The sequence below is a fragment of the Pteronotus mesoamericanus genome, unplaced genomic scaffold (genome assembly GCF_021234165.1).
Source record: "Pteronotus mesoamericanus isolate MK-2021 breed Mesoamerican mustached bat unplaced genomic scaffold, CSHL_Meso_final scaffold_232, whole genome shotgun sequence".
Taxonomy (NCBI): domain Eukaryota; kingdom Metazoa; phylum Chordata; class Mammalia; order Chiroptera; family Mormoopidae; genus Pteronotus; species Pteronotus mesoamericanus.
The window spans coordinates 2,879,850-2,892,561 of NW_026555311.1; the positions used below are offsets into that span (position 1 = coordinate 2,879,850).

The 12,712-nt window shown below is 40.3% G+C and overlaps 1 protein-coding gene across 16 annotated transcripts in view; it reads right to left on the reverse strand.

Moving 5' to 3' along the window:
* Window positions 1–9,298: 9,298 nt before the first annotated feature.
* The window catches only part of ZMYND11 (zinc finger MYND-type containing 11), a 141,053-nt gene continuing 137,639 nt past the window's right edge, over window positions 9,299–12,712 (reverse strand). For 15 of the 16 annotated variants that reach the window (XM_054591607.1, XM_054591603.1, XM_054591615.1 and 12 more), the window contains one exon: window positions 9,299–11,585. In XM_054591607.1, the coding sequence (XP_054447582.1) occupies window positions 11,463–11,585 (123 nt within the window). In that variant the 3' untranslated portion in view covers window positions 9,299–11,462. The remainder of the gene's footprint in view (window positions 11,586–12,712) is intronic. The other variant, XM_054591612.1, reaches the window with a different exon arrangement.

Genomic DNA, 12,712 nt, shown 5'->3' on the forward strand with positions numbered 1-12,712 from the left:
CTGAGGGACCACTGGTGAGTCACTGACCCATGTCTGCACTGCTTTTCCTCAGACCCGCTGTGCAATGGCTGGTGAAACCGGCACTGACCTGTATCAGCCCAGCTTTGCTGCTAACAGCTCAGGTGTCCCCTGCCGGGGTAGGTAGCATCAGAAGGTTCCAAGGCAGAACCCGAAGTACCTAGCCTATGGAATCTCTGACAAGTGCAAAACAAGCATGACTTCTCAAGGACAAACGTCCTTAGCGTCCAGGGTAGCTCCTAGCCACTGAGGGTATATCGAGGGCTACATGGCCTCAGCATAATCTAGACCATAGTTTCAGGGTTCACAGAAAAAGCAGGGGCATGTGTGCTGCCCACCCTGTGCTTCCTGGAGGTAGGGGGCTGTGGTGAAGCACTTGAGAAGAACCTATTTAAAGAGACCCTATGGTCCTTTGTAACCTGAATAATTAAACCCTCCATTTGATCTGTTTCAAGTTCAAGTCAATATGCAGGTATTACCACGTTAATATTTTGTTGAATCGTATGAAAGGATGACCTGTGGGGATAATTTTCTACAACAAGCTCCTTCCCGGCTTCACCGCCGCTGTGGCTTAAATCCTCAGTCCCACGCAGCCGTGGGGGTGACGGCTCGCACGCTCAGATCACAGCAAGTCAGCCTCAGGGCTCTTCGGTGTGTAAAGCACTCAACTAGGGATAGGGTAAGTGCCCGGAGGCACAAAATCTCAGGACAGCAACCTAGGGAAGGAAATAAAGCTAGAAAGCAAGAGACAGTCTGGCCTGTTACGTGTGAAGGCGTCGAGACCTCTCGATCGGTGACGATTCAATTCGAGAAGGGGAAAGAAAAGTATTGCTGTTACCTGCCTGCCCTGCTAGGAAAACCCAAATCACCATTTCTGAAAAAAATGTAACATTCTGAATAGGTAATCCAATCGCATGGTCCAAATATGGAATTACATAAAAAGGTATTCATTGTGAAGTCGTGTTCCTGATCTTGTCCCTGTCCCTGGTTCCCCGGAACGCACGACAGGTAACAATTTATACTATTTTCTGGTCTCTCTCTTCTGGGTATCTTTACATGTATACAAATCAAATATGAATCTGTACTCCTACCATCCCTTCATTCTAATCCAAAGGGTGGTACACTGTGTATTCTATACCTTAGTTTTTTTTCCAAGTTTATTTTAGAGATCTACACTGTTTTGTTTTTTTTGTTTGTTTTTTAAAGCAGCACAGCCTCCCTGCTCTGGGCGCATCGCAGCTCTGTTCCTGTCTGTGCACGCCGAGCCCTTCCGTCATTTGCTATTGTAAACCAGCAAGTTGTGTTGCGACTGGCCTAGTTTAGTTCGTATGTGGGCGAGCATTTCTTGTGGGAGGGTTTCTGGCCGTGGGGTTGACGGGCCGCGGGGGAAGCGCAGCTGTGATTTGCATGGATGCGGCCGGGGTGGTTTCACTTTCACTGTTCGCTTTCAACAGCAACGCTTCACCAACAGAAAGTATTGGTTGTAATTTGCATTTCCCTTATTATAAGTAAGGTTGAGTACTTAAAAACTATTTTAGGAAGCCATTTGTATTTCTTTTTCTGTGAACTGTTTCTGTTCCTTTAACTACTGGGTTGTTGAACTTGTCAGGAAATAGTGTGAAAGATTTTTAAATGGGAAAAAAGATTGTTGGGTGTCCTGTCCAGCTCACCTCTCCAGGTCCTCTCTGCCCTTTCATTGTTTTTGAGCTACTCTACAATTTTTAAATTGAAGAAAACTGATAATGCTAATTATTTTTGTCCCATGAGCACAATTGATTTTTGCCCCGTGAATAGACCTGTTTCACATCTTCCTTGTTTTCTAAATATGTGGTGTTCTTGGAATCCTCCTTTGAACCAGTTGTAACATCTCACTTGTTTCTTCATTAGTGAGCCAAGTAAAATCTCCCGTCCGTGTTTATAGCTGTGACGGAGTCATGTCCGTAGCTCTTTAACATTGTCCTTGCAGAACCTTTTTCTTCACTGCTATGAGCTCTGTTAATTAGGGAGATCTGCCCTTTATCTGTGATGAGTTAAAAAAATGTTTTCTTCTTGCTTGGATCACTTACTTTTTTTAACTTTGCTTCCCTGCCACGCTAACGCTATCTTTATGTAGTTGAATTAATCCACCTGGAGTCAGGTTTGAGCACATGGCCCTTTTAGCCCACACCGCTTCTCCAGCCCAGGTGCGGCTGCGTCCGGCTCTCACCTGAGACTCTGGAGCCTTAGAGGAGCCAGGGCCCGGGGACAGTTGTGATGGGCCATTTGTCGCCACCGAGCAGACCCTTTACTCAGGCGCGTTATGCTACTTAGTGTTTAATGTTTAACAAGACCAGAAAAAATTCCACTCTGGATTCTGATTGTGCTAAACCTTATTTACTTAAAAGAATCCTGTTTGAGACTGCACTGTGAGAGATGAGTTTTTGTTTGTTTGTTTCTTTTAGGGGAAAGGAAGGAGAGGAGAGAAGGATGTGTGTCTTGGATTCTGAGGCCATCGGACATGGCTCCTGACCTGAAGGAACTAGCAAATCTCCAAGCGACCAAATAGGAGCATATATGCATCAAGACAGCACTCATAACTGCAAATAAAGGAACCAGTTGTAATTACTTCAGTCCAGAGGAGAAGGTCTGATTTACGAAGAGAAGGTCAACATAGGATTTGAGTTGGATGTTTAAAAAAGAAGTCCATTTGGACAAATAGGGCTGGGACAAGTAGGGCATGACCTCCATGGAGGAAGGGGTGAGGGAGCTCCCTGGGGTCTTTTACAAGGACTAATCCCACCAGGAGGGCCCCACACTCGACCCCATCACCTCCCAAAGGCCTCACCTCCAAGCTCATCCCACTGGGGGGTAGGGTGTAAGATGCGTATTTGGGGGGACACACACCCAGACTATCGCTGTTGGTGTGGGGTGGCAGATCTTGTGGGGCCCCGGGTGAGAGGAGTGTAGAACTTGCTGTGTTACTGTTAGGTGTCCACCACATTTGCTTTTCTGGGACGCAGCCTGGGCCTCCAGAAATGTGGACACACATCTGATAGTTTTACCGTCTTCGCTCCCATTCCCGTTTCCAACCTACCAGTCTTCCACCCTGAAGAGTCAGGCCTTTCTTCATCTAAACTTCAAACTCCAAAATAAATCCTTTTTTTAAAAAAAATTTTATTTTCCAAATTTTTATTGTGGTAAAATATTCATAAAATTTACCATCTTAACCATTTTTAAGCATAGAGTTCAATGGTATTAAATAAATTCATAATATTGTACAGCCACCATCATAACTTTCTTCTTGGAAAACCGAAGCCTTGTCCTGGCTGGTGTGGCTCAGTGGGCTGAGCACCAGGGGCGCTCAGCTGAGCCTCGCTGGGGGCGTGCAGGGGGTGGCTGATGGCTGCATCCCTCACACATTGATGTTTCTCTCCCTTTCTCCCTCCATTCCCATCTCTCTTAAAATAAATAAATAAAATCTTTAAAAAGAGAATAAGCCCTGGCTGGTGTGGCTCAGTGGATTGAACGCAGGCCTGTGAACCAAAGCGTCCCTGGTTCAATTCCAAGTATAGAGCACATGCTTGGGTTGCAGGCCAGGTCCCCAGTAGGGAGTGCACAAAATACAACCACACATTGTCGTTTCTCTCCCTCTCTTTCTCCCTCTCTTCCCCTGTCTAAAAATAAATGAATAAGTAAATCTTTAAAAAAAAATAAAATAAAACTGAAGCTCTATACCCATTAAGTAATAACTCTCCTTCCCCTCAGCAATCACCCTTCTACTTTCTGTCACTATGATTTGACTTCTATAAGTACCTCATATAAGTGGAATCATAGAGTATTTGTCCTTTCCTGACTGGTATATTTTACTTAATGTCCTCAAGCACCATCCATGTTCCTTCTTTTAAAAGGCTGGATGATATTCCATTACATGTACACACCACGTTCTGTTACCCATTTATCTGTAACGGACATGTGGGTTGCTAACATATTTTAGCTATTGTGAATAATGGTACTCTAAACATGGGTATGCAAGTAGCTCTCTGGGACCCTGCTTTCAATTCTTTTGGGTTTGTATCCAGAAGTGGAATGGCTAGATCATATGAGTTAGGAAGTGTTCCCTCCTCTTCCATTTTTAGGAAAAGTTTGAGGACTGATGGTAATTCTTCTTTAAATGTTTGTTAGAATTCACCAGTAAAGCCATCTGGTCCTGAGGTTTTCTGTGCTGAGTTTTTTGATTACTGATTCAAATTCTTACTATTGGTTTATCCAGATTTTCTGTTCCTTCCTGATTCAGTCTTAGGTAGGTTGTATGTTTCTAGGAATTTCCCCATTCCTTCTAGGTTGTCTGATTTGTTGGAGTGTAATTGCTCATAGTCGTCTCAGAATCCTATGCATTTGTGTGGCATTAGTTGTAATGTCTCCACTTTCATTTCTAATCTTCAGTCTTCTTTTCTCGGTAAGTCTAGCTAAAGTCTTGTCTGTTTTACTTTTCAAAAGAGCAGCTCTTAGTTTCATTGATCTTTTTTCTTTTCAGTCTCTATTTCATTTATTTTTGCTCTGATCTTTATTATTTCTTTCCTTTTCTGCTAACTTTGGGCTTCATTTCTTCTTTTTCTAGCTTCTTGATGTTTAAAGTTAGGTTATTTGAGATCTATCTTCTTAACATGTATTTATCGGTATAAACGTCCCTCTCAGATCTGCTCTTGCAGCAGCAGCCTATAGGTTTTAGTGGGTTTTTTTTCCCATTTCCATTTGTTTCAACATGTTTAGTAGTTTTGATTTTTTTTTTTTGACTCCTTGATTATTCCAGACTGTCTTATTTAGTTTCCACGTATTTGTTGATTTTCCAGCTTCTCTTATTAATTTCTAGTTTCATACCACTGTGGTCAGAAAAGATATTTGGTATGATTTCAATCTTCTCTAAGACCTATGATCTGTCCTGGATGACATCGTGCATTGAGAAGATCATGGGTTCTGTCGCTGTTGGATAGTGTGTCTATAAACATCTGTTAGCCCCATCTGGTCCAAGGTGTGGCTTAAGTCCTGGATGGCCTACCAATTGCTGAAAGTGAGGTATTGAATCCCCTATTGTTACTGTATTTTCTATTTTCCCTTTAGATCTGTTACTATTTTCTTAATATATTTAGATGCTCTGATGTTGGGTGCATATATATTTACAGTTGTTTTGTCTTCCTGATTAATTGACCCATTTATCATTATATATTGACCTTCTTTGTCTCTCGTTACCATTTTTGGCTTAACATCTATTTGTCTGATATACATACAGTTGACACTTGAACAAGGTGGGGGTTAGGGGCACTGACCTCCCCACGTAATTGAAAATCCGAGTATAACTACAGTCGGCTCCCTACATCCATGGATTCCCAACCATGGAACCGACCCTAGAACAACGCTGGTTGGAGCTGCTCTCCTCTGATTTCCAGAAACATGGAATATCTTTTTCCATCCCCTCACTTTGAGCCCATGTATTTCTTTAAAGCTGAACTAGGTCTCTTGTAGGCAGCGTGTGATTGGGTCTTGTTTTTTTAATTCTTCTAGATGCTGTGTCTTTTGATTGGTGAATTAAATTCATTTACATTTAGAATTGTCATTATTATGTAAGGACTTAATTCCATCTTACTGTTTTCTGGATGTTTTGCATTTCCACGGTTTCTGTTTCTCTCTGTTTCTACCTATTGTTGTAAATCTGTGGTTTTCTTTGGCGGTATTCTCAGTTTCCCTTGATCTTTGTGTATCTAGTCTAGGTGTTTGCTTTGTGGTTATCATGAGGCTCCCATATGACACCTCAGAAATAAAAGTTCATTTTAAACTGAGGGCAAAACTTAACTTTGATCATCTACAAAGGCTTCACTTTTTTACTCCTTTAAAAATTTTTCTCATTATTTACCTCTTATTTATGTATTCAGTAACAATTTATAGTACCTATTATTTTTAATACTCTTTTCCTTGGCCCTTATACTATAGTTCACTGGTTAACACACCATACAGAATTAAGAGTTTTTTAAGTCTCACTGTATATTTTTCCTTTACTAGTGTGGTATGTCTTTTATATGTTTTCATGTCACTGATTAGCATCTTTTCATTCCAGCTTGAAGACGCTATTTTCAGCCTTTTGGATAGATGGTCAGCCCCATGCGGTCTTCCCTCCGGGAAGGGGGACTCAGAAAGTTCTTGCTGCTTCCATACTGGAATCTCCACCAGCGAAGGCTGGATTTCTGCACTTTCTCTGCCTTCTGTGGGTATCTACCCAGGCCAACAGTCTCCAGGTTTTTCCTGACTGTGGCGAGAGGGGTTGAGGCAGGCTCACTGCTCCACTGGTAGCACAGCCCATATTGAGGTGTCTGCCAATCACCACATGCACAGGTGAGTGGTTCCTCCCAGGTCCCATAGCATGGGGTGCTGGATCCCATAGCAACCACCACGGCGCTTTTGTTCATGGATGGCTGTCTAATTTGCTGTTTTAAAAAAAAGGACAAGGAGGAATATCTTTCACTGCCAGGACGATGATGTCACTCGTGTTCCTCTTGTCCAAAACATAATTTCCCTGTCTGTTTTCCTTCTCCTGTTCACTGACAAACTTCTTGAGAGCAGTCCTCTCTAACCTTCACTTTATCATTTGTATTCTGTAGTCACTTGGACTGGTTACCCACATGGCATCACCCTCATTCCCTGCTTCCTGTCTGCTGGCCTCCTTAACCTTGTTAAATCTCTCATTACTTGGGAAAAACATTACTGCATTTTGCCATGTATCATGTGCACTTTTTTGCCCAGATTTTTGGGGTAAAAATAAGGGTGCACATTATACATGGGTATAATGATTACATACCATGGGTATAGTAATCCCAAGTATAATGCTCACAAAACGTGGGTGCACATTATATCCGACAAAATACAGTACTTTCCTATAACCCTTAGTCCTGTCGATCTCTGTAGAGACTTTTTCTTTTTCCCTTTTTAAAAAAGATTTTATTTATTTAAAGAGGGGGAAGGGAGGGAAGAAGAGGGAGAGAAACATTAAAGCATGGTTGCCTCTCACGCACCCCCTACCAGAGACCTGGCCTGCAACCCAGGCATGTTCCCTGATTGGGAATTGAACCAGCAACCCTTTAGTTCACAGGCCAGTGCTCAATCCACTGAGCCTAATTTTAAAAGTAATATTCACAGTACAAATTGGGATAAAGATGAGTCACCCCAAATCAATATTGGGTCCTCAAATGCCATTCTTCTTCAGCTAACTTCTGCTCACCTTTCAAGATTCAGCTTACCTACATTTTTTAAATCCTTCTCCAATTCTTTCCCCTCCTGTTATCCTTTCTCTGTACCCTGTAGTCCTGTATTTATTCTTGTTTGCACCTAACTCTGGTTTGTAAGTAGAATGTTGTTTTTGATTGATGCCCTCACTAGAAAGTAAGCTATATAGGGACAGGAAGTATGTCTGTTTTGCTCATTATCACATACTCAGCATCAAACAGATGCGATAGGAGCTCAAGTATTTGTTAAATGAATAATGTTTACACTGTCTTCTGAATTTCCTTAGCATTCCACACCTTCAGTCATACTCTGCCCTGTTCCTAGACAGTGGGAGCCATTTCTTATCTTTGAGACTTTACTAAGGCACATAGAGTCTTCAAGTGGCTGTAGATGTTAGAAACATCTACAAAGTGTATATTGACTTTGAGTAGCTCTGGGTCTCAGCTTTCTCTCGTGTGAGTTTAAGAAGCGGGACTAAGTTGAAGTTTTCAAACTGCCCTGTAGAGCCACAGGGGCCCTTAGGATTCCTTTCCAAGGCCGCCTAATTAAAATGTCTACCTAGAACCTGCTGAATGGAAGACTGTTAACCTCTCAAGTCTAACTCTGAAATAGATCATGTAGGAGCCTACCCTCAGAGCTCAAATACTGACGAAAACTGATTTTTTATTAGTTCCTAGATATCAAGTAGGCCCTCAAATACGTACTTGCTGTTGAATATATTAACTACAAGGCACTCCTAAGGGCTGCACACTTGGTAAGACAAAGCCCATTTAGGTTACACTGTCAACATGGGGTGGCCATCAGCCACATGAGATATGGCCAGTCTAAAGAGTTATGTTGAAAGCAAACACACTAGACTTTGAAGACTTGCTACGAAACAAGAATGTGAAATAGTTTCATTTTTATATCAAATATTGAAATGTTTGGATATATAAATTTCACCATATTTAGAATTACACAGCTGTCTTCTTACATATTTGCATTTGCCAGCACTATTTAATGTGTGTAATTGAGTTTAGCAGTGTTAATCTTTTGTGAATGTGCACTCTTAACACCTTGCTTCTCAAGTGTGATCTGAGGCCAGCAGAATACTATCACCTGGAGGCTTACGAATAATAGAATTACCAGCTCCACCAACCCCAGACCTACTGAGTCAGATTCTGTACTTTCACTAGATCCTCGGGTGACCTGTGTGTGCAGGAGTTCGAGAGGCTCTGATCTAGAGCACAGTAACAGGATGGTATTCGTCCCCCTAGCCATATTTTTTGCTTCTCCAATCCCACTGGATCAGGGATTAAACCTGAAGAACCAGAATCTTTCTGGGCATGGGGAGTCTATAGATGAGCTCTAAAACAACACTTAAAAATTTTGTGCAACATACTTGTGCATGTATGTTTATGTCGATTTTTCACGAACTGGCCTATTTTTATTTTCGTAAGTAAAAGTTATGAAAGGATGATCCCCATCAGCAACACTAGGAACTTGTTAGCATCTCAAGTGCAGAGTTCATACCAACGATGTTTAGCAAGCTCTCCTGTGATCCTGATGTCAGAAGTTTCAGAACCACTGAATTGGATATTAAAGGCAAAAAAAGATGGCCAGGCCACTTCTTGCATGATCAGGACGGTGAGACTGGCGTGACTTGAGATCAGTTCATGTAAACTGGTTGCAGAAGTGGAGTGACACAGGGAGAGATGATGAATTTAATTCCAGATGTATTGAAATTGATGATATTGACAGATTTCAAGTGTTTATGGAATAATTTTCTATCTGTTCAGCCTACTGTAAGGGTTAAGAAAACAGGCTTTGTAGTCAATCCTCAATTTTTGAGAATTGGTAAAGTATTTGGAGTCTTTTTGAATGCTACAAAAAGTTCAACTTACACGTTTTAAGTGAATGAATAATTTTTCACAGTTTCTTATAAAGTCAAAGTCACTAACGGATAATCCACTGTGTATGATCATGATGTGATCTAGTTGTTTGGTTTGGTATAGTGGAATGGACTAAATCAACAATGTATTAAAGCCAGTTTTCTTTTAAATACATTTATTAACCAATGTTAACACATTAAATGAATCTATATATTGCTAGTCAGAGCAGCTTACAAAATGCCAGAATGCATCATAGAACTGGACAGCCACAATGAATAATTACAATGTGCATAGTGGCTAAGCTCAACATCTTGATATAGCTTTATGATTTGCAGAAAAATTTTAATAATGATTCCTAAAACAATCAATTGTAATTTTACCTAAAACTTTTACAAAACCAGGCCACAATCTTTTTTTTAATTTTGTATTTTTTTTAACACACAGTTTTCACGCTGTAGTAACTTGGAAATGTGCAACCGTGTCAACGGAGACGAAAAAGCCAAAGTAACACGAATCTTACGTTCATGCAGCTATCAGTAAATAGTACACACTCTGGAATGGTTTTACACCGAAAGTATTTCCACAATAACTTGCTCTCATAGGGGTGGATCGAAGTTTTAAAACTTGGAAAACGATCAAGAGAAGGTTAAGTGTTCTTGGTTACAATGTCTCAACCAGACCACGGCACCGTGGCAGCACTAATTACACTGCAGCAAGGAGAGACCGAGATGCCAGCTGCTGCCCAATTCAGGCCCAGTGTTGAAACAGGGCTGGGGTGGGCAGTTCTTACAAGCCGCTGGGCACTGCTGGGCAGCAGCTTGTCGATTAACTTGTGTCACCGCCACCTGCAACAGCACCAGGACTGGGTGGATGATTATTTCACAGAAGACTTTTAGTTATATTTTTATCATCTTTAGAGTGACCCTGACAAACCTAGAGAAAACTTTTAGAAAGGTTTTTCTCCTGATTTTTTCACTTCCATTGTGTGTAATTGCTTTAATAAATATCAAAGGTCTAAATAAATATTTACAAATTATTTCTCTAACCTTAAAAAATAACTAAATGATAAATGGGAATTTGACTTGGTCTAAGATCAGTCTTTGAAAAAACATAAATTGTGAGATTTTTCTTAAAAAAAAGTAATTTAAGTTTTTCTGGCTGTATTTAATATATCTATGTATAAAAAATCATTATTCAACTATCGATCCATTCCTATTGGTAATGCTTCTTCATCCAGACATTCCGCAAAATACAGACTTTTTACAAACCACGGCATCTTTAATACAAGAAAATTAACATGCATTATTCTTCATTCTGTGTACAGTGATGGGGTTCATTAGTAGGTAATGACCCATTACCACAAACATAACGGCTTCTGTGAAACTTAAGTGCTTTCTTTCCTTTTAGCATTAACTTACAATATATGAGGTGACACCAGATAATAGGCAATCGATATTTGGGGAGGGAAGGGAAGCATTAAATAAATTTGTATGCCTCATCTATAATTTCATGTATGGATTAAGGTAGTTTTTGGCTTATTTTACTTTTGTTTATTTTGTTACAAGCACTCATGTTAGGACAAAGATGAAATGTGCAAACTTTAAAATTTAAATATTCATTTTCTCTAAGATCCAGCTCAGTAAAAGATTACCCCAGTTCCCTGCAATTTTAAACTACAAGATCAAAGCTAATAATTTGTTATAAAAGTTATATATTGAAAAGAAATAATGAAAAACACAATTGGGAAATATTTAAGAAAAAATATGCAGGACTAGCACCTGCTGTGTCAACCCTGTTCCCTAAATTCAATCATATACCCACTGGCATAACCAATAGATAATGCCTTTAAACAGTAAATTAAGCTGAACAAAACCAGCTCAACAAGGTTAAGAAATAAATTTCACATCAAGGTAGTATGTTTTATTTCTGAAACAGTTCTGTAGTTCTTACATTCAGATCTATTTTAAATGTGTATTTGTTAAACTCACTTTATTCACCTGTTGTTTTTTAAAGATCTGTTGTTTAAAGTTTAAAATCTCTGTAAAACCTAAAAATGTTTTAAAATTTGCTGTAAATGCAACAAATTCTCAATTAAATTTTATTTAAAATAATACCCTCCACTGATGTTTCTTTTACCCCCAAAAAACTCCAGAGGGACATTAACAAAAGATTTAAACTACTGTGCAAAATCTCTTCACGAAAAGTGTTTAAAGGCTGGTGCAAAATGGGAAGCAAATTCTAAACAATTTTGGCTTCTTGGAAACAAAAACCGTTGTGTCTGAGAAGAGCAATCATCAGTGACTCTCCCGCAAAAACCCGCCTTCATCTTTTCCGGCGACAGGTGCGCTTGTGCTCGGCGTGCCAGTGCTCCTGCTGGCACTTAATGGAGCAGTAGGATGTGTTCCAGCAGCAGTGGTACATGGCCTCCTCCTCACAGTTGTAGCACTGCAGAAGAGAAATCATGAGCAGGGTTTAAACTTGAGACTGAATGCACAGGAAACTGGTTAAAATTGTAGACTTTTAAAGATCTTTCTGGTTCAGTCTTATAAACTAACATCAACACCAAGAACATTACAGTATGTTTTATGTACTGAGCAGAATGGTAAGGAACACTGGAATGGCCGAGACTGCGCTGTGTAGTCAGTTACCAGCAAATTCAAGCTTACCAGGCACAGCAACTTGTTTTATTGCTACTGGGTCATTCCCACCAGCACACAAACAAAAGGTTTTGTATGTCCTTAAAAAGGTCTTCAGAGGAAACTGGAAAGATGACAGAAAAGCAATCTGTCTTCCCACCTGGACAACAAATGCACTCATGAAATCTGTCTGAAGTAACTATTTTGGAACTCTGGAGCCTATTGAAGGATCACAACCTCCAGAGGGAAGCCTGGATAGTAAGTGTGGTTAATTTTGGTCCATTTCAGCTCTTAGCAGGGTAGCAGTTACCCACCACCAAGTAGGCAGCTGTGCATATGTTCCTGGAGCAGCATGTGGAAGCCATGATGGACAAAAGGGACTCTACCCCCAAGTAACAGAGAACTGTGCTGACTGCTACTTTTAATAATAGAGATAACAGACAGGGGGTGGGGGTTGGCAGATGATGTTTTTCTCTCAATTGTCACAAGCCCGTTCCTTTCCAGATGCCGTGACTTCCAGGAAAGTTAAAGGGCTAGTGCCCTTTAATTTCCCCCTTTGGGAGCCAGAAATTAAAGATTAGGACATTCAAACCCCACTGCATATACAGAGAATATTAGTGAATGTGCATGCCCTGGCTTGGAAAAGGCCTAGAAGACATACAAGTTTACACCTTAGGCCAATTCCTGACTCAGTCAACAACAAACCCTGAAAAAAGGGAGGAAAAGAGTTCCAGAGTTACCATTGTATGTTCCAATGTACAGTGTTCAATAAAAAAACAACAACAACAACAAAAAAAAAAAAACCCCAAAACAAGGCCCACAAAGAAACAGGAAGTCAACAGAAACTGTCCCTAAAAAAGTGCTAATGGAAGACATATTAGACAAAGACTTCAAAACAACTATTAAAGATGCTCGAAGAAATAAAGGAAGATGTGG